This window comes from Nothoprocta perdicaria, unplaced genomic scaffold (genome assembly GCF_003342845.1).
Source record: "Nothoprocta perdicaria isolate Ctin4 unplaced genomic scaffold, notPer1 scaffold_0, whole genome shotgun sequence".
Lineage (NCBI taxonomy): Eukaryota > Metazoa > Chordata > Aves > Tinamiformes > Tinamidae > Nothoprocta > Nothoprocta perdicaria.
The window spans coordinates 354,479-382,096 of NW_020454092.1; the positions used below are offsets into that span (position 1 = coordinate 354,479).

At 41.0% G+C, this 27,618-nt stretch overlaps 1 protein-coding gene across 2 annotated transcripts in view; it reads right to left on the reverse strand.

The window, feature by feature from the left end:
- Positions 1 to 26,981, reverse strand: part of MAP3K20 (mitogen-activated protein kinase kinase kinase 20) — a 75,293-nt gene extending 48,312 nt beyond the window's left edge. Inside the window, exons 1-6 of one of the 2 annotated variants that reach the window (XM_026042679.1) lie at positions 26,803 to 26,974; positions 5,773 to 5,860; positions 2,358 to 2,459; positions 1,575 to 1,640; positions 879 to 907; positions 626 to 763 (exon numbers count right to left, since the gene is read on the reverse strand). In XM_026042679.1, the coding sequence (XP_025898464.1) occupies positions 626 to 763; positions 879 to 907; positions 1,575 to 1,640; positions 2,358 to 2,459; positions 5,773 to 5,860; positions 26,803 to 26,961 (582 nt within the window). In that variant the 5' untranslated portion in view covers positions 26,962 to 26,974. Of the gene's footprint in view, positions 1 to 625; positions 764 to 878; positions 908 to 1,574; positions 1,641 to 2,357; positions 2,460 to 5,772; positions 5,861 to 26,802 lie in introns of both variants that reach the window. The other variant, XM_026042749.1, reaches the window with a different exon arrangement.
- Positions 26,982 to 27,618: the final 637 nt, after the last annotated feature.

Below are 27,618 nucleotides of genomic sequence, written 5' to 3' on the forward strand. Positions count from 1 at the left end.
TTACACTACTGTACCTGCAAAACTCACATTCTGGTGCGGTGTTAATCATTATTCCCCTTTCAGATAAATGGCAGAACCCTGCTGGCCTTTTCTGCACTTTCATATGAGGCCTCTACCTCCACAAGAGGTGCAGTCTCTGTTCTCACAGCTGCCAGATAATGATCGCAGGCTCTTTTAACAATTAGGCATGAAAAAGTGGCTTACTTTTTAACATGACACTCCATTTTATGGAAATATCCTCACCAATTCCTCCTGTTATACATTTACTGTGAATATGAACTACTTCTCATCTGTCCCACTAAAACACAAGCAGAGATTCAAGATGGATATTGTTCTGTAGCTCCGGCAAGCCTCTGACAGGCTCAGTTCTTCCAGGAAAGCAGCGTTCTGGCATGCTGCTCATTTAATCAGAGAAGGAATTTTATTTAAATCCTCATTTAGTAAATAAGGATTTACTGAAGAATCTTACTATATATGCAAGAAGTTGTTCATTCCATCATTCTCAGGCACGTCAAAAATATTTTCAAGTCTTGAAAAAAAAATGCATTTGTTGTTGTTGTTATTCAGAAAGACAATCCTGCACCGGAATTCTTCTACCACACACAGAGAAATCACGTGCACTCACCACTCCATACGAGTATGTGTCACACGTTTCGGACACTGGGAGACTCTGGATTACTTCAGGGGCCATCCATGGGAAAGTGCCCACTAAAGACATGTGTGTTGTATGAGAGTGGAACCTTGAGGCACCAAAATCACAGATCTAGCAAAAACAAACCAAAATGAACAGATGTTAGAGCAGCAACCTCTCATTTACCGGGCATCAAAATATCAAGTCAGTAGCAACATCTCTGTATAAATAATTAGAATATTCATACCTTTAAAACACCATCAGCCGCTATAACAACTGAAAAACAAAAATCAATCTGTTACAAGAATACTAATACAAATACTAATTTTCCCCAATATAGCAGTTATAACTGAAACTAGATTAGTCTTGTCTTTACTATCACCTTCCCCATGAGTGTCTCTATTATCCCACTACGAATAGCTAATGTTTCAGTTCATGTCAATATTTAGCAAAGTTCATAACTGCTTCTCAACTGCTGAAGAGAATCTACCCAGTGCAGCTCCACACTGTTTGTAATTCTCAAAAGCATGAATATTTGTCAAACCTCAAAGTAGGCCACAATGATGACAACCTTTTCCGGCAAGAAATACCAGGCCTTGTTCAGTCTATTGTTGTCTAGATTGTGCTAGTCTTTCTTGCCTCTCGATGCTTCCAAAAAGGAGAAATGGGTCATGTCCAGGCAATCCCTGACCTTCTAAGACTGATCAGCAAGACCCAACTTGAGGAGCGCTCCACAATGCCAGGCCCTGTAAGTGAGATGGCCTTAGGGCTGGGAGGAGGGAAGAGGAGGGAACAGGCTCTTCCTCGCCTCAGTGGCACCTTGCAGAGCTTGATGACAGCCAGAGATTTAGTTCTGCATGTTCACAAAGCTCAGGTACAGCTATAAGTGTTCCATTAGTTTACATTAGCAAATGACAACAAATGCAGTGTTCAGGTACTTTACCATTCCTGGATTTCAGGTCTCTGTGGATTACTTTAACTGGAGCTTCCATATGTAAATAGTGCATTCCTGAACAAAACAAGGGAACAGTCAGGTTAGGAGGTTGAGCATGGCCAGCATTTATCAACAATAATGTTTTCCAGTTCCTGCTACTTGTCCTTATTGCAGGCTGGCACGTTCATCTGTCACATTGATAGGCTGCAGGAGAAGGAAAAGCTCCCATAATCTATTTTCAATAAAAAGGACTAAGTGAAGCTCATGTATCTCTCAGAGCTTCTGTAACAGCAAGTTAATGTTTTGTAATGTCATAACTAGTTATAGTGTTTTCCTACACAGGTAGCAGAGATGTTCAACTAGTAGCTCACAGTAATTCCTGTGTAGTCACACAGAACACAAAGGACAAAACAGTTTGTTTTGTTGTTATATGAATAATGTCAGTAAGCCTACTGAGAACAATCTCATACGTTTCCTTAAATGTCTTAACAATTATGCACTTACTTAAGATACATTCTACAGAAACAATATTATTCTCTTGGGACCTAGGAGCAAACCAGATGTAAAGCTGGCTCACAGAAGGTGCTCTTACTCCAGAAATTATTTTGGCTACGGAAAGAGATTCAGAAAGACGGTAACCAAGGAACACATTAAAAAGCACAACAAGTGTTTTCTTTGGATAGTCTGAATTGGGAAGTACAGAAAAGTTTTCCTGACATCATGCAGAAGGCATCTCCAGCTGCACACTTTGCAGATTATGTAAAATGGTACTGAATCATTTTCCTTGCTTACCTTTAGCTATATCTGTTGCCCAGGTCATGATATGATCCATATCCATTTCTTCACTTTTGTTACTATTAATGTAATCAAAGAGTGAGCCAGCAGAAGCATATTCTATTAAAAAAAAATGAAAAAAAATCCTTTTAAAACACCACACCTAAATTGAAATATCTAATGACAATTCTGCTAATTCTACCAAAAAAAAAAACCAAACTAACAACTAAATGAAACTAACAACTAAAAGCTCCACAGTGCCACTTTTATATAACCTTAAATTCTTATATATTCAAATTATGAAATTGCCTCTTCCGATCAGAACAACAGTTAAGAAATGAATCTGGTAGCATGTTTATTGTTATTATTAGAAGCAATTATTATTGCTTCTGCAGAAAAGGACTATTTTGCAGTAATGAACAGCACTGCACATGGGCTACGTCCCATAATAAAGCATGATTACTTCCTTATGTGAAGTGCATAACTTTCTGTTAGAAAGACAGAGTTTGCAGGTAGGAAGATAAATTAAAATTTTTCATTCATATCTCCCTTTTATTTCTAAGCGACATGGAAGAACAGAGCAGCAGATCAAACTATTTTCTCATAAAAATGTAAGGAAGAAACTACAGGACCAACATTGAAGTAAAGTAAAATAGATTTCCATGTGTTTCAGGTCAGCCTAAAGGCTGTAGCTCCCTTGTATTTATTGCCATAAATTATACTTATTTATTATTAACGCTTCATCAAACGTTATCATCAAACATTTCATCAAAAATACATTTTTTTGAAGAAAGTCATTCCTCAGTTCATGTATTGATGCATTTTCTTCCAGCTCTTTGTTAGGGTAGAGGAGGGACTTTACTGTGATATCATCCCTGTGGCTTTGGAGGCATCATCCAGGGAACTAGGCCAAGTAGCACAAAGACTAGGGAGATGCAAGCAGGAACATTGAGCTTTCCATCTCCTGTCTCCCAAGTCTATTTATTACATTCTTGGGAAAGTCTGCAGAATTGGAATGCTATTATTACCTATATGTATTATGTTAACCATACATATAATTGCTAATAATAATAATACACTATGATGTATGATTATGTGGTCAATAAGCTGCAGATGCATAAAAAGTAAACATTGCTTTTTGTCAATGAAGTCCAAGCCACTGGGAGATGACTGTGTAGGGAAGGAAACACTGGAGCAAGACTGATTCTGCAGCCTGGCCTAGGACAGCCCATCTGAGAGGATTCTAAAGCTAAATGAAATGAAATGAAAGAGGGAGAAAATCCCTAAGTAGCAATTAGTTTGGGATCATTACGACGTGACCCTCCTGCTGAAAGGCACCTCTGCAGAAGACCAAAGCGTAGCTTCTGATGTCACAGAAAGAGCACTGAGCTGCTGACCTGCACATTTCCTCAAATAAAACATACGCCTTTTTTACACATGATGTCACCATGTCTTAAAAACAGATTCCTCAGGAATAGGTTGGCTGCACATCTCACATGCCTCTATAATGCATAATTTGATCCTTGGGGTCAGTGATAACTCAGGCCGCTGATCCTTCTGCCACTATGAGTGAACAGAAGCAAATAACCCCTAGGCAACAAAGCTCAACCCTTTTAATACATTTCCTATAAATCTACTGTTCCACAGGTTTTTAAGACAAAAGTATGGATTTGGAAATTACAACAGGGTAGTAATTTTCTGTCACAAATGGAAAAAGATATTTGCGCTAGAAAGGCTGTAAATTCTTGGACTCAGCCTATCAGCGTGGAATACAGCCCGTGCTCCTGCCAAGTGGGATATGCAAGCTCCAAGACTCGTCCGAGGGGGGCAGCTGTAATCAACAAGCAGAATCTAAGCTGGACACGAACACTGCTGTTTACAGAGACTGTCGGTGACATTCGTAATAACGTGATTCACGTCTGCAGCTCAAGGGATGGCTGAGCAGTTAGTTCTACACTAGTGTACTTCCCGATAAGAGATGCAAGTCCTGACTGCGGATGCAGCTTTTCTGACAGCCCAGTGCTTGATCCCTCTATTCTGAAGAAATCATTAGCTTCTCAAAATTCCTTCTTGTTTTGGCCTTTCTCTCACAAGAAATGTGAGTTTGTGGCATCGAAGACTATCTAGATGATTATGGAATAACAGTCCCTCTAAAAAGGTACAAGGACAATTAACACTTTTCTCATTAGTTGTTCTTCCATTTGAAAATGGTCTGGGGAAATACAGCCTTCATGCCATTCCAATCAAAGAGACTCCAATCTCCTTGGAAATTACAGAAAGAATTCAATAGAATTAAAAAAAAAGAAAAAAAATTCTTTAGTGAGGACAAAATTAGAGTTCTCTCAGTAATAAAGTGGCTGGACTATTTAGAAGAGACTATTCTCACTGATGGTTAAAGATGTCCATGTTCCCAATGACATAATGAACAACTTTGGCCACTTTCTGTCCTGTGACTGGCAAGCTGCTCAAATGATCTCTCAATACTGACTTTCTATAAGCTTAAACTGAGGCCTTTCTGATACACGCTTCATCCTCAGCTACTGATTACACATTTGTTTTGTTAGTCTAGTTTCTAGTTTACACTTATTCTTCTTATGTTGCAATTTACTATAATTATTTCATTTAATAATTTTCTATTGTTGTCATTGCCCCAAGAAGATGTTCAGAATCCTGTTTGACCTGCTATCACCAGCGCAGCCTCCTCACATCCAGACCAAGGTCATCCTTTATACACCTTTGGAATCTATGAAGTGGCTTCAACACCCTGACCACCACTACGCTGGTATTTTCATTCCTGTAAATCAAGCTCCAGCTGCTCTCAACAGTTTACCACGTCACACGTGCTCCTACCTCATACACTACCTGAGTATCTCAGCCCTAGAAGAGAGGTAGAAATAACTGAATTTTCACAGGTTCTGTCCACCATCTGAGGGATTTCTATAGCTGATCAACAGCTGTGCCTTTTCCAGCCCATGATCCAGAATGGTTCCCCTTCAGCAGAAACTCCTGGAGACACTGACTACTGATATGGATGATACTGAGCGAGAGCTTGGCCCGTGCAGCAATGCTTTGCCTGCAGTTGGTAAGTTCATAATGTAGGTTCTCATATTGCCCAGACGTAGAACTCACGGGACCACTTTGCTCTGAGCAGACCTTCAGCCTCTTAAGTTTCACATCCTGAAAGCCTTGACTTCTCTATCAGATGTCAAATAAAATGAAAAAACAATTTATAGACCATGGTAAGTGAACACAGTGAAAGATTCTCTTTATGGGAGTGCTGAATTTGTGCTTTAAGAAGAACGCCTGCAGTTGCCTCTGTGTAGATACAAAGGAGGGGCCACAGCAACTAGCAATATCCTGAAACTGAGTAGAGCTAAAACCTTGTAACATCAGTTACTACAGAATCAAATAAAGGTGAAATAAGAAACCTTACCTGTAACAATGCCATAATTTGGAGGTTCAATGACAGCTCCATAGAACTGGATGATGTTTTTGTGACTGAGCACACTGAGTATTTCTGCCTGTTCAGAAACAAGAGCAACAAAAAAAATATTAGAGAAAAAGTTAAGACAGCCAAGAATGGAGCATTTACTATAACAGTGTATTTTAGACCTAAGCACATATACACATATGTGTATGTATGTGCCTATCTAGAAAAGTCAGTCCACAAATGCTTGACATTTGGAAGTCTCATGAGAGTTTTGCAGCTGATGAATACTTAACAAGCTAGCAGGGTGGAATGCAAAGGAGGGAAATCAAACTATTCATTGCCAAGACACAGATGTGGGAGTTTATGTCCTTGGAAAACTGTAGGGCTTGGAAAATTTTGTTCAAAAAAGGTTCTGGGATTTTTGGCAGGGTTGCTGTAGTTCTCTCCAGAATTTCCCAGAGAGATGTATGTTTTTGTACACACAGTACTATGGGTTCAGGGAGTCCAGGGCTTCAGGCTGCTAGAGAGTACCGTGCACACATCCAGCCTGCACTGCACACATGAGGAGGATGTGTTGTTTATTGGAAATGTGGATTTTTCTAGGCACACACTGTAGAGTCTAACTGAATATGAACAGCAAGAGTGCCTGAAATTGCCAAATAGCCAACAGTGTATTTGCAACTGCTCCTCTGAGAAGACTGCAGATGTTCAGCAACTCTGGACAAACATATAAAACCTCCAGATTTCACTTGGACAGTGGTTCTAGCCTCAAGAGAGAGACAGCAATTAAGAGAGAAAAAGAATGTAGACACCGAAATTCAGATATACAGTCACCCTCTTTCTGAGAGGGGAAAAAAATGACAGATACTTCTTTTGAGGTCTCCCAGCAGTTTCACCTCTATATTACATTAAGATAAATAATCAAGAGATTTCTGAAACATGTTTACACAAATAAAGCCATAAAATATATGTTCCTATTATAACTTTGAACCAAACTCCAAGGCCCGGGGTTGCACTAGTTCTTTATGTTGTTTAGCCTGCTCTGCCCTGCCTCTAGGCCATTAAAGTACCTAGGCCTCACTGGGTTAGGAATAACACATTCACTTCCCCAGTAAAGCTGTTTATCCACATTACACAACTCCAATGAGCATTCATTTCCTTCCCAAAGAAAGGAAATTTTAACGAAATTACTGACTCTTACAGCATTACTGCAAATTCTCATATCTTCAATATTTTCTGCAGTTAAAGATAGAATCCTCTTCTAGGCCTTGTCTAAATTCAGCAATTGCTGTCCAGAAGCAACCAACATGAATTTTCAGTGTGGCCTGCAGCAAACTAAGGGACCAAGTGAACTTTCCAGACAACGTAGTTATTACAGGTAGAGCAAACCTCCCCTCTCAAGTGACAGGAATCCAAGCTTGCTTTTATTCTGTTTAGGCCTAGCCTATACCAAGGATCCACCAATTAGGCTACACTGCCTCAAGATGCAGAAGAAGTGTCCTCCCAGCAGAGCGCTGGCGCTAGACCCGACCCTGCTAATAAGGAGCAGCTCGCCCTGGAGTAGAGACACCAATGCCAACACACAAAATTCCTGCAAACACACCCAGCACCCACACGGCTGTTCTGCTGACACGAGGTTGGCACGGTAAGAGGAGCAGCACCATCCAGCTCTGAGGAAATCTTCAAGGTCAGTGCTGGCTGCAGACGCAGGCAATGGCCATCTGATGCTGACTTGACGTTCCTCAGGAAGGCGGGAAGGGCCCGACCGTCAGATCCTTAATTGCAGCCACAAACGCGGTAAGGACGTGGACAGAGGCACTTTGCACACAGCTGTGTTGTGCCAGCCAGCTACTCGCACCCGCTGCAGCTGCTCCTCTTAGGGGCGCCTGCTCCAAATCAGCTAAAGTTAGCAAAGACCAAGCTATTCAGGCTATTTGAGCTACTCCGGTTCTCTTTGAGCAAAAATAGGTTATAAAGTTCTTGCACATTCTTCTAATCATGAAAAGTGATCAAGAGTTTGGGCTTGCAACCTATTTCACCAGTACAACTGGATATGAAAAACACATATGAAATATGAACGTCTGTCCACAGCCGCCTCTCAGTTTCCAAAAACCATTTGTTGCTTGAACCGAGGGCCACTTAATCATCAGTTCTTCTAGGTAGCTTTGTACTGACTTGCTGGAGAAAGCACAAAATGCTGCCTTCCCTTCGCCTTGGTCTGAGTCTGTAATCTGAAGATTATCATGGGAAATAAGTGCGAGCCCTTGTGAGAACATCAGGTCAGCTAGCAGCCAACCAACTCTAGTGTTAATAAATGAGTTAATTGCACAGCAAGAGGCACCTTTGCTTTCTACAAAATTACAGTGTTAGAAATGTTTAACTACTCAAGAAATCCAATTAATAGAACATTCCTAAGTGCCCTCTAATATTTATTAAACATTATGCATTAGAGTTTGGTTATTTACTTTGCCAAAGAGATGCTTGCCATGCTTATTAAAGAGAACTTCAAAATAACTTAGATGCACTTCAGACTGCTTTTAAAAGGTATTTTTCCCCACGTCTTGTAGCATTGAGGTTTTGATCATTGTCATGATCTTGGGAGAGTTGTAATTTAGCTACTCTATGGGGCTTTACAGTCTGATAAAGGGCACCTGGAAGAGACCTGCTGATATGTTATTAAAATTGCTCTATCTACTGCCAACCACACACAAAAAAGACATAAAATGCTAACATACCTTAATCCCAACTCTTTATTTACAGAGTGCTCCTCAAAAATACAAGTCATTCTGTGCTCATTAGTATTGCCTCTTCCCAATGCTTTTTCCATATCTTAGCAATGTTTTCCTATGAACCCACTGAGGTCTAGAAAGGGATGATCTCCTAATACAGCCTGCCTCTTGAGGGGGTCCCTCTCCTCTAAGAAGGCGCTTAATTTTAGGAATAAGGTGAGAAATTAGTTTTGTCAAGTCCTTGGACAAACACAGCAAATACTGACAGATTAAATTAGTTTGAACGTTACTGGGAGGAGAGGATGCTGCATGACTGTATCAGACTGGCGTCCTCTAGGTAAATGAGCCCAAAATGTTCTTTTTACACATTTAATCTTGAGACAAACACTAACTAAAGCTACAGATCAGCTATAAAGCTCTGGGAAACGTGCATCTTACAGAGTGATTTCTTTTTTAATGTAACACTCTGACAAATCATTAAGCTAAGAAGAAAACATACTTTTCCACATAATATTTATATATGTTTTATATACTTTAACATAAATATTACACAGTTCCACAGTGGCTCTTTTTAAATCATCTTAAGCTTTGAGAGAAGCCAGAATTTACCCACAGCAGATCATTATTTTTACTACCTTGTTGTTTCTGTTCTTTCAAAAGCTAAACTGCATACATTTCTTAATGAGCAGGATATAAAAACAGTTTATCCTAAAATGCAATTTAGTTCCTTTTGGATTATCATTATGCCCTAACCTTAGACAACAGTCATTTTATTACTGATAACAAATGTTCCTCTCAGAATTCTGTAAATAGAGGGATTTTTAAAGAATTTAAAATAAAATATAAAACTTCTAATAAGAATTTCACTGCTGGAATGATATACAATCACTACAGTTTTAACATTAAAAAAGAAACCAAGGAGATATTAAATAAAAACATAGAAACTTTGCTTACAGTTTTGCCTGTTCTCACATAAAGTTGTGTAAGAAAAAAAGAATTTTTTGCTTTAGGGTTTCCAGAAAACAAGCTATTAATAAGCAAAATACGCTGATTATCCGGATAAGGGTACATTTGTTAAACCTATTAAATTTCCTTTTATATTAACAAAGCAAGAGGAAAACCCCATGAGCATGGCAAAGTCAAACGGTTTTGCAGCTCAAAGAATCCTCAGTGAGATCTTTTAACTGCAAATAAGCAGAGTTATCATGTGCTTTGATGAGTGCTGTGGGCACTCTCCCAGTACAAATGTATTATGACCTATTTCAAAAGGCAAATCTATTTCTTAAAATTATGGTTACATATTAAAGTTCTATGAATTTAGAAGTCTTTAATATTCATTTAAAGGATTACTTGTCCCAATTTAGGGCTATTTGCTATAGCCTGTTAATAAGTAAAAATTATGTCAGTATTTGCTATGTCTTAGAAGACAGTCATATATTCAATATTATAAGGATACTGTTTCATAAACTACACAGTAAATGAGAGTTAAATTATATTCTCAATTGATACCACCAGCACTTTTGTTAAAAAAAAATAATTTAATTCTCCTAACTATTATCTATACTGATCTACAAAACATGTATTTAAAAGCATTTTGATTGAGCAAGTGTTTCAAACCATCAAATTTGCATCCAAAATTATGTCCTATGCCGTTACAGAAATTTAAAGTGTAAATATAAAGGAATCTAATAAATTCCCATTGCTATATAATCATCCTACAGTCATTTTAAACACACAGCTTTATATTACCACAATTTTTATTTTTGTTTTTGGATATAGAGTGGTAGAAACACATGCTTAATTTACAACACCTTCCACTCATCTTTTAGCTGCAACCTTAAAAAAGAAAAATAAAAAACACATTTCCAAGACGCTCTTAAAGTGGCACAGTGTATTCTGCTGGAAAAATAAGGACATGGATTTATTACATGCTGTTAGAAGCTCATGCAATTTTAAGTAACTCGTCTTAAAATATTTCATCTGCACTATACAGCAGCAAATGTACATGAACTTTTTTTCGGAGGCAAGGAAAACAGTAGGTAGGATACATTTATATTGGATAGTGACCATTTGAAAATAAAACTGAGTTTTATAAGCTCCTATAAATGTTTTATTTTTATGTCAACCTTGCACACAGCTTTGGCAATTTTAAGGATAATTTGAAGGCTACTTTAAATTAGAAGTGCTGTCTATCATGCTTATAAAAGGTTTTAAAACTTTGAAAACTGCATTTGGAGTTACAAGTACACTGCCATTTGCTGAAAGAGGACACAGAGAAGTAGACAAGTAACTCGTTTTCACACAGATTTCACACTTGACATCTGTGATGCCCAAACAAATCGCACAGCAGCACTGTGTTTTGCAGCATACGACTTCAAATCCTACCAACATTTAATATTAAGGTACCTGATAAAGCAAGACCTGCCAAGAATGAAAAGTGAGTAATTTTGATTTTATTAGTATTATCTATTGTTTGTAAAATCCTTCAAAACACACATATCCTGTAATCCTTGTAAAAGTTTAAGAACAATGTCCTGTGAAATTACAAATATTTCATTCAGGCAGATTTACAGTACAAAGCTGTCTGCAGCTGCAAAGCACTACCAGCAGTTGAGCAGAAACAGTAGATTGGTGGTCTAAACATCAGGTCTGAAATACCTGAATTCCCATAGGGCAGATTATTTTCAGTCATCATCATTACTTTTCTCCGTGTAGGAAATGTTCTGATTTATTCGCAAGCAATCAGAACACAAACCTGCTCTGAGTACCGAACACAGCAAGAAAACCCACAACACCTCTAAAACACAAGGGTATAGGGAAACATTAAGCTTTTTGACTCCTGTCTCTATTTATTCCCATTCCCCAGCCAAAACAAACAAGCAAGCACAGAAGGAACAAAAAAATCACAGATGTCATGACTATCACAGATGTCATGGCTAATATGCAACCATTGAATCTTTCCAGACACAATAAATGGGAAAATATCTGGGGAAATTATTTCTGAAATCAAAGTCACTATAAATCTCACATAAACCTTGCTGGAAAGATGCTTATGACAGTGACAGGCAAAACCAATCCTCCCTTAATAGGTCTCTTCAGACTTCCCAGTGCTCAAAAGCAACAGAACAGAACATAATGTCAGAGTGGTCTCCGCAGAAAGGTCATGCCCATGCTCGGCCATCTAGAGCAAGGGTTTTTAGCCTGAGGCTCTCTGGGTATCACACTAAATGATCTGGGTAACTTGGAAGAGAAAGTCACTATATGGTACCTTGTGCTGAGAAATTAGCACTGAGACTCCCATCAGCGAGAGTCGCAGCTATAGTAGTGGATTCTGCTCCACTCCTCTAAATCCTTCTCTTTTCTCAAACTCAATCATGAAAACTGTCATTTGGCCAAGGAAAAAATTGTCAGGTTCTTGATGAGTTCTCATCTCTTAAGCCCCCCTTAATCTTTATAAACCCAACATGCTGCAGCTAACCGTACAGACAGCACTTGATGCTGAATCCACTGCCTGGATCCCAGCGATTGTTATAATTCCACAAAATTTTCTTCAACAGGGTAGGCTGAGTCCACTGCCACTAAAATAGCACATCACAAGATGCGTTATCTCCCTGTTATATTTTAACTGTAACTGCTGAAGAAACGTGCGGGTTTTTTATTCCCAAATAGGCTATCTGAGCTCTGTAGCATATTTTCCCCTCCAACACTTTCTCATAAATTATCTGCGGATAACTTATGTGTACTGCAGGAAAACAGAGAATAACAAACACCCTACCCAAAGAACAGTTACTGCAAAGAAACACAGAACCTTTCAGCACTAAGATTAAGACTGTGAGCAGTCATCAAAACAAAGGTAGAAGCCAGGTGACAGTGACACTCTGCTTAAGCCCATGTAACACCTGAGATGCCTCCCTCGACAAGCCCGTACTTACTCCTGTCATGGGACCTGTTCCCAAAATCTGGAGTATCATAATTTGAATCTTGGACTGCTGTGCCTTACTAGTTTCCTTTGAATATTAGGAACTGTTTTTCCTTCTAGTTTTGGTTTTACCATGTATGGTAAAAAGAATTGGTTTTATCCATCCCCTCTAGTCAGAAAAAAACGTGAGTAATGAGGAGCAAGCTTTCTCCATGAACCCAGAGGAGCAAGCTGCTGGCTCCACTTACCAAACCTTCTTGCTCTTTGTCATTGCTTAAACAGTAAGCATCCTTCCTTAGCTTAAAGATAGACCTCTGTTGACTTAGCTTAGCTTAGTTCAGACTAGTGAAAACATAAGCTTATCTGCTTTTCAGAAGAGTTACTCCTCTTTGTCTAACACTGCAAACTGTATTTTAACTAAAAACTTGGCTCAAATGCTACCCCTACTGGGTAGAGATGGTCAAAAATGACACTAGACAAAACTCCAGAAATTTCAAGTTTTACACAGACCAATTGTTTCTTTACTTTTCTTGAGATTTTTCAGGCTGCCTTCATGGGAAATCATTCTTTTTCTACCAAAAGAAAAAAAAAATCAAGTAATCATCTGCCTTGCAAATTCCTAATATAAAAACTTGGCTGGAAAACTAGAAAAAAAAATTGAAACTGTTTTTAATGTGACAAAACCACATATACTACCACTGTTCTAGATAGAGTCTATATAGTACTATATAGGTTCAGCTTTCCCCTTAACTCTCTTTGACAAATGTACTATACAGAACCCCTCAGTTTACCTAGACCTCTTTTTAGCCATCTGCTTTCATAGACATGTCAGTAGGAACTCCTTTGTTTCTAATCCTTGTTACACAAAATCTGTCTTTAAAAAATATTTTTTTTTATAAAAACCCTAGTCAGCTGCCTGAAAATAAATAGCTAAAAAAGGTGGCAACCTGAGTACTCGTACCTCTCAGCCCTCTAGAAACTGTAAATGTTACAGAACCTCTCTGACAAGTGATCCTGTCCCTGTGACTTTGTGCAGTGACTTTAGTTTTTGTGAAGAGAGGAGCTGCAAGGAGAAGAGGACCTGTACAGCCTTTGCACACCCGCCACAGGGCTCCATGCCCAGCCAAAAGCCGGTAGTCCTCTGCTGCAATCACACGCTAATGTCCCAAGCCAGCTCCCTTGCCCAGGTTACAACAGAATGACCAGCTTTACCACAGTTTCTATCCCTGCCTGTGCTGCGATGATGATCTCTGTGGCTAGAGCCCACCAAAAAGACAATAAAACTGATACACAAACCAAACTCGGAATGTGAAGCCCGAGAACTGTTGAACTTGCTTGAGATGTTTTGGTGGAACCAGCCCTAGAGCACTTTCTCTCAAGTCCGTCCTGGGAAAGCCTCACAGCATCACGTATATTATTAATTTCCACTCTCCAAACCCACGGATGTACAAAGCATTTCCAGAACTGCTCTAGCTCCTATACACAAACATATCTTAGGGGAAATTAAGAGTGTTTAAAAGGCCTGTTACGAGACTGAGATTATCCGTTATGTGATTACAAAATGATTCACTTGCACTACTTCCTTTATCCTTTTGCACTGTGTTCTCAGAGGAGCTGCAATAAATGAAACCCCAAAGGAGGAAGCTGGAACACTGGATTATTGCACAAGCCCAAAGCAGCTCCAGGACTCGAGCCCCTCTGTGCAGTAAATCCACGCAATCTCTCTCCCCCAGGCTCTACCTGAAAACCCAAAGAAAATGCAAGACGCTGCAGCTAATGAAAGCTCTAGTGTGAATCTGAGCAGAGCAAAAAGCATCTGCACCTCCATCTAGTCTGTTGGCTGTCTCTGCTCTGGTTCACCCATCTAGTTCACACTGTGAGGCATTTCCTCCAGCTGTCACAAAGAACATTAATGGGAATGTAAACAAAAGGAGGATGTGCTAGGGAGAAGGATAACTGCTATCTCACTGTTTTACCTTCTTTTGCTTGGTGAGCACCTCATCCAGTGTCCTGAGAGAGCTCTCTAGAGCTCTGATCTGGGATTACATCTCTAAGATAGAGGAGATGTTGGAAGAGGCAGGGCTGGGTACTCATGGACATGCTTGCCAGCCGTTTGTGGTTGCAACCCGTATCTAGTTGGCTTTCTGTCTCTTTCTTCGTTAATGGCACGTACCAATCCCTCCAGTGAAAAGCTGTAATGGAACAGCTCCAACAAGGTATGCAATCCTAGCACAATTGCCTACTATTTGAATTCTGTTCTGGGATACAGCAGTAATTACACAAGGACGCAACACTCATTACATTGGCGAAGGACATCTCATTTAATGGTCAGTCTAGAATTTCTGTTATTTCAGTAGCACAAAGTATATGCCAACCCCAACCATCTTCTTTGGTGTGGAACAGCAGCAGCATAACAACATATACCACAGTTTCCCATTCTCCAGCACAAATCAAAGCTCCCACTCTGTAAAAGCTCTTCTGAGGGCTGTCCTAACTTATATATGGAGCAAAACCAACTCCTATAATATGTCAGATGCAAGCAAACCGAATTTCCCACTCCATCTCCAAATGCAGCGTGGCCTGCCCAGCCTCAGCTTCATCCAAGCACAATGATGCTCCAGCAGTGCTGATTACAAAGCTTCACTGCCAGAAACGTCTCCCTCTCTCAAAGGCACATCCAGAACTCGCTCTTTTCCACCAATCCAACACCCTGCCGGAGCGCTGGGTGGCTACATGACATCTATCATCCCTTTTGATACAGGCTCTTAAGGTGCAGGACACTTGACTTAAAACAACATCGGTCGCTGATGGTGGTCACTTCTAGGACACAACTCCTTGAATCCAGGGAAAGATCTCCTGGAAAAAAAAATGGAGCTCAGAAAGTTTAATTCTTACAAGAAGAGGCAATATTGCTAGGGGAAGAGGAAAACAGGCACCAAAGAAACATTTATTTCTCTGTTCAAATAGAAAGCTGGTGACACCTTGTTATTAGGACACGATGTTACTATAAAGTGGGCTTTGGCAGGTCCTGTATACCTAGGAGGCAGTCATAAAAGTTCTGCCTTTTTCCCCTTTTCTGAATTCTTGCAATTTAAAAGACTGTGAGATTTCTTTTCAATGCCAATTTTACCAATTATCTGTGTCTTTATCAAATGTGGATAAAATTACTGTGGTTGTGAAGAATACAACATCATTTGGAAATTATTGCTGTAAAGAGCCAGTGCGTTGGTCCCACACACTATTTCATATCTTGCAAACATTATTCATTAATAATTCACTCCTCATTTCACTAATTCATTAATTCATTAATGAATGATTTTGTACTGTGTCTTCAGAGTCAATATTTTGTTGCAAGTTTCAGAGATGGTTTGGAATGAAAATATCATTTTTAGACTTGGCTAGATAAAGATTAGATACCAATCTTTAACACTGAGAGGACAGACAACTTTGTGATGGATACTTATAACCCTTGCTAAAATCTAACTTTTTTTTTAAGCTAATAAAACCATCAAAGAAATAGATTTTCTAGAGAGAGAAAGGGAGAAAAAAAAAGAATTTATATTCTACTTTGCTAAAATTTAGCATTTTATTAAAGGCGAGTTCTCTATTTGGATCAGCTATGCACTTAACTTTAGGTATCCACATTTGTCAAATTCTCATCCACTATGCTCAAGCCATATTTAAAAAACAAAAGTAAACTTTTTTTGGATAGGAAATCTTGAAAAGCAGAGATTTTAAGCTTTAGAGACCCCCGACCTCCTGCATTTTTTCATACGTACTCACTGCTTCATTTACTAATACTTCATTTATTATAGTGTATATACAAAATCAAAGTGTGAGCTCAGAAAGGGTCTTCTGAACAGCCTGTCCAAATACAGTATCGAACTCATATTTTTTATGTTGAATTAAATAGTAATGCTAAAACTATACTGAAATGGTAGAGTTCAGATCCTAGTTCTTCAAAATAAATATTTTAAGATAAAGAGTGTCTCTAAAATGAGAGGAACTATTATTCCTCATGCTTTTGAGAGCTGTATACAGAGACGGATTTTCACAACGATGAACGCTCTAATTAAAGTAAAAATCTGCAAGTGAAAGCTCACAAAGGGATCCCTCTCTCCTTTCTCCATTTTTTCCATTCCTACTTTTCTCTTGAAAGGTGAGTCTCACCAGAGAAATGGAAGAGCAAAAGATTTTAAACTACAGGACTAAAAATCCATCAAAATCAGGACTGTGGTCCAAACCCAAGCAGCTGTCAAACCCCGAGCTATGAATGTATGCTCACTTCTGCCTAATAAAATTTGAATCAAACACTTTGCATCTGATTCTCCATGTGAGCTTTTATGCAAACTTCTAAAGTGCAAGGAATCCTGGGGTGGAAGAGCTATTCTGAGAGCTTTCACATAGTTCATGTAATTAGGGAAACCACTTCCTTTGATTGTAAGTGTTCAAAACAGCTGAATTTCTTCTTTCAAAGGAACTCTGTGATTTGGGTCATCTCTTTTACGTGCTCTTTCATGTTTCTCAAGATGAGAGGTGAGACTGTAGAGCACATTATTTAGAAAAAAAAAGATTCCACTTTTTGTTTTAGGGATTGAACTTGGACTATTCAAAAGGTTGTCATTTGGAAATCTATCTTTCTTTCCCTCCCTCTGTTTCCTTCCTTTTCTGATAAGCTCTTCAGTGGCTCCAGTGAACATAGTCCAAAATGCCAATTTAAACCTAACGGAAAACTGAAATATGCCCCATAAAGAAAAAGGATCCTCATTTTTCTTTCTACTGTTGTGGTCAAATGTATAATTATAAAGCAGCTCTATCTGCAGGGTCTCGGCCTCCCTATCATATTTACTTTTTTTTTTTTTTTTTTTTTTTTTTTTNTTTTTTTTTTTTTATGGTTCTAAACACTGACCAAGCAAAAAGACAGAAATATGGTTTTTAAAAAAAGACAAACAAAGCAACTGTCCTGGTCTTTGAAAGGGTCTGCAGGCTTTTTCCTTCCCAAAAAGGGAGCTCAGGTCACAGCTTCAAGGCACAGAACATGCCACTATTGCTAAGAGCCGATGCCAACGCTGTTAGAGAATCAAGTGTCACTTACTCCGAAAGAATTTCTTGAGCCAAGCACGCTGTGAGTGCTATTACTGAATGTTCATCTCAGTAACGGCCTGGAAAGAACAAGGAATCTCTCCCTTTCCACAGGATACCACACAACACAGTAATAAAAAGGCAGGAGGTTTCATACTGCAAATTTCAGATTTATTAAGTAACAACAGCACGCTCGTGTGCCCCGGCGGGACCGAGCCTGGTTCCCAGCTAGGGAACAACCACAGTGCTCCATCTAGGATTAGAGCACTAACAGGGAGGCAGCTCGCAAGGGAAGCGGAGCAATGTGGGGACACAGTGCCAGGACCCGATTTATAGCCAGTGTCTTCACAGCATGGAGGGTGCAGCAGCTTGGAGAGAAAGCTTACAATAAAGCCTTGGGCACAAAGAAGTGAACAAGTGAGAAACCAAAAGCTAAGGGCTGAACTCCAAAGTCTACAGACATAATAAGTGCAATTCTGGACCTAGTACTTCTCTTTTGTGCCCTCTCAAACTCCTGAACAGGGTCTTTGCAAGAAAGCATCCAAAAGGAAGAGCCATTCAACAGCTCTGGATTTTATCTGACTTTTGCTAAGCACTATAGGACAGTCAGCACCTGGGCACACACATCTCAGCAAACAAAGACACATCACTGCGGCGTCCCTCCCTCAGTGCAGGAAACACAGGAATGTGATTTTATAAGCCCTAAGTATCTCTCTTTTCTGGGACTGCCTCAAACATATCTAGCATTACTAAAATGAAGGGCATTATATGATTAGAGAACAAATATCTCTGTGCTTTATTTCCCTCTAGCTGCATGCAACCAGCCCTCCATTTCATTTGCCCCTGTGCTTCTTCCAGAGAACAGAAAAACCTTTGCTATTGGAAAAATGACAAATACTTACTAAAGGGTGCAGCAGCAACTAGATACTTTTAACAAGTTTCCAGATCAACAATCTACTTGCCACTCATACTCTGCTTCTCACAGATGATTTGTGCAAAACCTTTTAATATTTTTTTATTTTATTAAAAGCAGGCATGTGCGCAGTCTGCATGCTTCGTTATCCAGCTCCCCAGTGGCGACTGCTCCTTTAAAGAGCAAATTATACAGCAGGATTTACTAAATCACAGTCTAGCAAGTAAATACGCGTCCACAAATAAGATTCCTCCATTCTTAGGCTGTTCAAGACGTTCAGATGCCGGCAGCCGGGTCACAGCAGGAGCAGCTCCTCACCTGCCTTCGCGGGCCGGGCCGAGCCGCTGCGGCGCGTGAAGCGGAGCGGGGCGAGCAGCGGCTGCTGAGGAGTTAACGGAGCAGCCGGCTCCGGGCCCTTCCACAGCCTCCCGCTAACATAAACAGGTCCCAGTGTTTCTGTGTAATTGTTTATACAGACCTCTTCAAAAAGAAACTTTCGCTAGCAACACCTTGGTAAGTGGCAATAGGTAAATGTGAAATAACCTTCGCTGAGTGGTGTAGCTGAGGATCAAAACCCAACTGATTTGGTGCTTCTCTCGGCTTTGGAACAGATCCTCTCTTTTTACTTTTGTTTTCAGTAAAGTCTTGTGACCCAGATCCTCGTATAGCTCACACAAAGCTGCTCAAAAAATAAAAGGGAAAGGCAGGAAAAGGAGGGCAGTTTTTACTGCTCTGTTAAGATTCAAAATCCCATAGCTGTGATGTACATGGCAGGTACCAACCAAAGACTGTGGCTCCGTGTGCCCAGCTCCAAAGACACAGAATGGAGAAGAGCCTGTGCGCCCAAGAGACGCGTGGCCCAGATCAGACCATGCAAACAGCAGCCCATGCCCATAACTTGGCTTGAGCAGGCAAACTACAGCAAGCTCCACCTGCTACTGGATTCAAACAATACATCTACATGACTGAATAACAACTTTGTTACTATCAAAAACAAGAATCTGCCACTGCACATGCAATACTGTGTATAAATATTCGATAAATTCCTTTGCCCTCAACAGGAACCAGCTCCAGTGCTGCTCACATGCATTTAGACCAACCCCTCTGTCCCTCCAACCACAGGGGCTCGGGGCAGATGCCACCACTTGTTGGGTGCCCAGCCGCTCCCACCTGCCACGTGGTGCCCAACCAGGTACCTTCCTACGCCTATGTGCTCTCAGCAGATGTCCAGTCCGATTCATTTACACCACAGTGGACGAAATTTTAATCTGGCAGGTGCTACCTCACGCTGGCTAGAAGCTAAAAAGCTGTGAACAGAAATTTTGCAGATGATGTTTGGTGCCTTGTTAGGTCATGGGCCCTGTTACATGTCTGAGCCTCCAGCTTCTTCTCCAGCTGGTAACCTGATTTCTAGTCTAAATGCAAGTGGCCAGTGTAATGTAGAAAAATAGGAAGTAAGCCTATATACACACAACACAGTGTTTTCTAGATTTCTTTCCTGAGCACTTTCCATAACAGAGTTCTCTCAACAAATAACTATGCATCCAAATCTTATGGCTATATTGCAAACTATTCTTAGAACCACAACTTTTCTTTAGAAACTAGAGAGAGAGTTACATAGTTATAAAGATGAAGCTAATTTTAAATGGCTGTCAACTGCAAAGGTCTGCGAAGAGCCCAAAATAATGGCTTTGAGAAAGGGACCTCATTTGTATCTATGAGATTTCTCCAGCAAAACTCGAGGACAGCCTAAACATCCAAAAATACAGTTTGCTGTTGATCACTTCTACAGAAGCTCAGGGTCAGTGAATGTCGTGGGAGGGGAAATAAAAGAGCTGCAAGTTGATGTGAAGGGTTTTGGCATGGAGAAACAAGCATTGCAACCCTGCATCTAAACCACAAATAGTATCTGGTATCTGAGTCCATGCAAAAAGAAGAAAGAAAAAAATTTTATATATCTATATACACATACACACACACACACACACACACATTTACACACACACACACACACAGAGCAGATCAAAAAAACCCCAAATTGTGGTTAAGTATCAATGGAAATTCCAGCAACCCACTGTTAACCAAAAGCTTGTAGCAGAATGACAGCACAAATTTAAGATGATATATAGCACAAATTAATTATGAAACAGAAGAATATATAAAGACATCATAACAACTGGGATGGATCCTGTGGGCAGCAGAAGCAATAGAAAGAGTGTTTTTCAAATAATTGTGGACAGATTTTCTCCCTCTTCTAAACCACATTTCTGCTTACCTTGCAGAAAGCTGGTGTTAAGGCTTGTTCACCTACAGATATTGCACTTTCTGAAAAAGCAACTATAAACATAATGGGTTTAAATCATCCCACGTCTTGCAGAGATATTCCTAAATGAGGGATCAAACCCATAGCAAAGTGCCCCTGCATCAACCAAGTTACAGCAGTGTGTGGCAGTGCACCTCAGGTAACTTTGCCTCACTCTGACACAGTTAGGGCAATTCATACCGGAGAAGAAAAAATAAATCCAGAAAGCACTGTGTTTGTACCCTGCATTAACGGGAATAATGCACAGCTAAAAGACTCCAGAGAAGAGATGCAAGAGACAAAACCTGACACATGGCACTTTAGTAATTTACTTGTTTATTAAGTTTGTTTATGAAGTTCCTGCTCACAGCTGTTCCCCAGTCAGAGAAGGAAATGTGCTCTTAACCTTTATGACTTCGCACAAACTCTGGTGTCTTAGCTCATAAAAAAGGGTAGGATAACTTCTTGAAAACGACTACAGCAACACGCACTGGCACTTGTGACACTGCTCTGCATTCATTACAAGCTAAGATGACAACACTGATGGTCACTATGTCTCAACTGACCCAAAATAGCTTTTGAAGCCCTGGATTGCCAGGCTGAGCCCCGACATGCCAGCTTCACTGAAGTTGGCTCCTCAATCAAATCAAGCCCAGATCAGCTGGATTTAAGAGAGTTAGGAGTGTATATACAAACCAGTGAGGACCTCAGATCAGGCTGGTCTAAAACATCTCAGTAAGCTACACAACTTGCACTACAAATGCTCGTTATTTACATGAAGCAACTTTGAAAGACGTTACTCATCTAATGAAAGACTTGGTATAAATATGGTGAGTACACAAGTAAATAATCCACTACAGCAAAATGTAGCAAAACACAGACAAATGTGTTTCTGTGCCTGGGTGATTATGTTTCTGAGACAGTCTTGGGGAGCGCTGAGGCAGAGGAACAAAGTTTCTTTTTAATGCAGACTAAATGAAAACAAGGCATGTGTTTCCCAAGAATGAATTTATTCTGGCAGTGTTATATCATCTTTCATTAGACTGGCATCTCCTAAATACCTGTGCATTTTTGATAACATTTTGGTTGCAACACAAGTTCTGCTTGAGACGTAGCATGCAGTCATGCCCCATACATCTGCTAAGGACATTTTCTAAGGCAAAGATTTTCAAATCACCCCAAAATATAACACTGATTTTCAAAATAAAGTCCTCAAACAAACAAAAACCCTGAGGAAAGCGAGATTACCCAAGAGGAGGGTAACCTCGAAAGCGGGGCCAGTCAGAGATTTGTTGTAGAGGTCTCTGTCCTACCCACAACAACTGACTTTGTTTGTGGGTTGTACAGCACGCACAGCCGCCCGAGCGTTCAGCCCTGTTTGTACAACTGCCACAGACTGGCAGTCGTATCAAGTTCCCCCTGTGAGCACCTGGAGAAGCTCTAAGTTCTCCTCCACCCCTCCTTTATTTATTTTTAAGCCAAAATCTGAAAAGCAAGCAAACTCTAAACTTGAAATATCCTCACTGGAAAACCAAAACAAAGACACTTTAAAACACGTCTTTGGCATAATACATACAGCATTTTTTTTTCCCTACAGCCATTAACAAGATTCAGCAATATTTCTTACAATAAACATGGCTCTGGAAGGGGTCTCATGAGATCACAAAGTCTACACATATTGATTATAAGAAAACTCTTTACAATTTTCAAATATAGGTGCAGGTCTCTTTGCAAAGCTCACATATTCAGAGCTGCACCCCCTGTATATCGTTATATACCACATGCTTACAGCCATCTTTCACAACCCCTCAGCCAGCTACACATAGCACAGGATGACGGGTTGAGAAACACTGGGCCCGTCCCTCCCTCTGCTCCAAGCCAGAATCAAGCCCACTTAGAGGGTTCCCCACAGAGATTATCTTGCACCTCTTTAAACACTTGCTGATTTAGAAATAAAAGGGGGAAAGGAGTCAGAGCTCCTGGAAAGTCTTAATAAAAAAGCATCAAAATTCCTCTTCTGTATGGCCGGTTCCCAGAACAGAGAGTCATTCAAGGCTGGCACCAAAGCACCCGTAACAGCTATAAACTGCGAGCAAAGAGAACATCCCCTATTTTTAGCCCTGTCTAGGTTAAGTATCAATTTCGGTTCGGTTTGCTTTGCTTTATTCTGCTGTGTTGTTTTTCCCCTCGTTACTCCTGAAGGTCATTCCCGGTCCTTCCTCCCGTGACCCACGTTCCAATCACCACACACTTGTTCAATGCACATGCGAGGCTCACCAGGCACACGCACGGGACCGAGCTAACTGGGCCGCTTTGGGAGCTATGGACACCACCACCTGTGTCAACTCGGGCGCTCCCTGACCAAAGCACATCACAAAAGAAAAACAGGAGCAAGATGTACTCTTTTCCATAGGAAAAGTTTTATAAAGCAGTTGAACAATCCCCTAAAGCTTACTGCACAGATAGCACATGCAAGAAAGCCTGACAGCGTGAAAGGAATTTCCATGGTAGCCAGACCTCCACCAACACAGCACCAAAACCAGCAGAAACATGTCCTATGTCTCATAAAACATGTCTCATAAAAACTCAGACACATTCTACAGACATGACTGCACAAAGCATATAAAGTTAATAGTACTCAACATTTTTTATTCACAAGTGGCTGTTGATTCCTCAGAGCACTTTCCAATAAGATTCTGCTTACATTTCCCTGGCTTTTCCCCACCACCAAGCTGCAGTTTGCACAATCCACCAGCAGCACTTGAAAGGAATGGGAGGACAGCTTTAATGCATAAAACTAAATGATCCTACACAAAGGTTCTGTGGTTCTAAGAGCTGAAGCAAATTGGATCCATTGCTGCTGTCCACCAAGAGCAAAGAATCAGTCCAAGTATCACAGGACTACTACTACAGAGCACTGACATTAAAGTGAAATTAAAAATKCAGGCAAAATCCTACCAGCCATCAACTGCAAGAAGAGCCACACTCTTGGTCAGACAGGAGCTGCTGAGAAACAGCATCAAAAGCCCACCCCTCAAGGGCGAGCAGCGGCAAACACCATGGGCCTCCGACTCGTACGGACCGCTGAGGGGACGGTCGCCCCTCAGCGAGAGCGGCACTGGGCAAGGCATAAAACTGCYGGCTGGACCGTTCCGTTCAGGTGGCTACGGGCTCAAGGTAGCGGGGGCAGCAGAGCTGCCAGCAACTTCCACAGCCTTGGGACCCAACTGGGTCCAAATTGGGCCTATGCACCCAATTTTCCCCATCTGTTTCAATGGCAGGCAAATTATGGGCCTGTCCAATCAATCATTCGTACAAATCATGCACAAAAATATCAGATAACTTCCCTTGTTCCTTACTTAGACCCCAAAACTACCAACATGCTTAGACAAGATGGCAAAGCTGCAGTTTAATTTTCCTTCTGCTCTTCCTTAATCACTCAAGACACATTCATATGATTTGCTTATTCAGTAAAAATCTTGTCCGGAGTTTCAGATCTGAGGTTCTAATCAAGGCCTTGCAGAACAGTCCTTCTCAATGCACCTATTTAGCTGTACTCATTCACACAAGCACATAGCTCCTCCTGCACAGTCAGATTTTACTGCCTCTCCAAAGAAGTTAATGCCTTGCAGAGGTCTTCCTATTTATCACGCTTTTAAAGACTCCTTGAAGAAAGCTGCCTGGGATATACCCTTTCAAAAAAAAAAAAAAAAAGTGTATCTTTCAGTACAATATGCTGCTCTTTGCCAGAACTAGCATTATTCCATTTTACATGTCAGAACATATCCACTTGGCTAGAACAAACCATCAAGATATTGTTGTTTGCTTAATAAAATGAATCCCAGATACAATGCATTTGCAGAATGATGCTGCAGCTCATTGACTTGGCTTGTGCCTTTGGAATCRGCTAGCATGAAATTCCTATGAGCAAGCTTCTCCCAGCTCTCTTGTTTTCACTCTAATCAATGTTTTGGKTTGCTGGCAGCAGTTAACAGAAACAAAAGATTATCAGTCACGGCGTTAAAAGGGACACTTCCTTTCAAAGAGATCAGAAGAAGTAATAACCAGTTTGCTGGACTAAATACAAACTGTCCAAATATCTACCAAACATAGGCATATACAGTTACAGCAAGTTATTTTTCTATTGCTATCAGAAAAGTCATTGCCTCACCACAACTGCAGGGAGAGTTAAGTCACAAACATTTGTTACTGTCAACATCACAGACAAACCACAAACATGCTGCACACTGCGTATGTAAACAGACTTACGGCCATTAAGGTCAGAGAAGACCTTTGGGCCATTTAGGCCRACCTCCAGTAAATCACAAGCCATTATATTTCAGCAAGCTACTCTGTTGAGCTCAACAAGTCAATGGTCCAAGAAGACGTCTCATCTCAGGGTGAAGATACGGAGAGATGGAACAAATTCTCCATCTTCACTCCTTCCCTCTGCAGCTCGTTCCAAGTGTTACTCATTCTCACTTCTTATAATTTGTGTTTTATTTCCCATTCTAATTTGTCTGGCTTCAGATCCCAAACATTATTTCTGTAATAATTTTCTAACATCAGATTAAACGAGGCCAGTATTTTCCCATATGAAAACGTAATGTTTGCAAACAAGCTTATATTAATTTTTGATTCATTACATTTTGATTCACAGTTGCCTCATCTGATAGACAAGTTTGAACTAATCTTGCTAGTCTTMCTGAAGACATTACCATGCACCTCTACACTGGCTCCCCAGAAAACTTTCAGAGGGTGCTCACACCAAGCCATTCCCCACCACAGCCCATCTTCCTAAATTTAAAATGCAAATGAAGACCAGTCTGGTTGAAAATGAACAATTCTGTACAGGAAGAAACATGCTGCCCCTCCAGTCTGTCCACSTTCTTTCAAAAACAACCCAGCGAGGTCTTCACCAACAGCCCAATGTCAGTTTCCCCAGTGCTCAAATTGACACTGGCCTGAGTGTGCCCATCTTCCATCACCCCCAATAGGCAGCACAAGCACCCTTCCACGTTATTTAGACACCAGCTTCCTTAATCGTAACTAAAGACACTTACATCACTGAGCACGATGCACTCTATCACACTCCCTCAGATGCTGCAACAGCAGAAGAATCTTGGTGTCTGGAAACTTTCTAAGCATATTATCCTTAGATTTTTGTTGTTGTTGTTGCCTTTCAGCTTGTAACTATACTCCTAAGATGTTTTGAGGATATCGCACAAAAGGAGCATGCACTTCTGTTGCCCTTCCAGTTTGTCACCATTCTTTTAAAAGGCTGCAGTGGGCCAGAAACTGTGTTGTCCATTGCTACATGAGCGTGTCCTCGCTGCTGAGGTGATGAGCACACAGACTGGCTCTGTGGGGACACTGTATCTCTGCTGGGACTCTACGAAGCTGAGAGTCAAGAGCTTTTCTAGATAAACCTCTTACGGTTGAGTAAATGGTCATTGTGCCTTTTCCCACAGCATTGCTAAGGGCCCATCTATCTTTCCACACATGCAGCAAGCCACTAGAACCAACGACTGGTTGAATGGTTGGCCTGAAACCTCTCTGCAAGATGACACCAAGCAAAAGTGGAACTGCAGCTGACTCAGAGCTGCTGGAAGCCCAGATCAAAACCTCCTGCAGCGGGTGAGGATGGAACCCAACCTACCCGAACACGCTGTGCCTGTGATGAACACAGGGATGTGAACCACAGGACTCGATAGACTAGATGCAACAATGCAGAATGGAGGTGGCCAAAGACAGCAAACATTTCATGCTCCTATTAGCAACATGCCCACTGGTTTCAAAGGGAAACCCCTAGCTCCATAGCTCCTCCTCAGGATTCATTATGGAGAGGAGCTGATACACAAGGTAGGAGGARGATAATAAAGAAACAGGAATGCAATAACCTTTTAAAACAGAGAAACACTCAGCTGGAGCCACTCAGCATACCTTTACTGTAACAACATTCAGTTACAGTTTCTCGTAATTAAACAAAAAACCACGATAAGCTGTTTCAATGAACTAGAGCATGGAAAACATTAGAAAATTTTTTATGTCCTTCCTTTTACATCACAAATTATTAGTAAGCTCTTACCTCTTTTTCTATTTTGAGCAGTTTTTTTACGGCCACCTCCTTGTCCTGAGAAATCCATCGGGCTCGATAGACGCTCCCAAAACTCCCTCCGCCGCAGTTCTCAAAAAACTGCAAGTCATCAAATCTAATTTGCACAAATGAAGCACTGGTAGACGACATCTCATAATGACAAAATATACCACAGCAAAATCTGTAAAGAGAAAAGCTTTAATTAATACATGTGTTCTGTGAACTTTTCAAACATTTAAACCTATGTCTAGACACCCTAGAGCAAGAGCCTGTTGTAATAAAAGTACTACATTAAGAAAGATACTACATTTCAATGGGCATAAGAGGTAAAAGACAGTGTAAAAAGTGACACTGCAGCGGGCTATGGAAACATGAAATAATTTGCAGGAGCTCTTAGGAGCAGCTGGGAAACAGGGAGGCGGCTGAGAGGACGTGGCCGCCTCCTCACGTCCCTTGGTGGCCACCTCGACGCCTCCTGAGCAGCTCGCGAGGAGCCGAGCTCCCCGACACGGAGCACGCGGAGCGCGGGGAACGCGCGTCGGGCCGGCCGCCGTCACACGGGAATGTCGAGTGTGCGGTGGGAACGCCGAGCACGTGGCGGGAACGCCGAGCTGCCCGGCAGGAATGCCAAGTACACATCGGGAGTGCCGAGCTGCCCGTCGGGAAGGCCGAGCACATGCCGGGAACGCCGAGCTGCCCGTCGGGAACGCCGAGCTGCCCAGCAGCCGCGGCACAGCAGGGCCCTGCGCGAGCGTGTGGAAAAACCTGGCCGCAACAAAGGTCTTTTTCCGAGTGACTCAGTTCTGT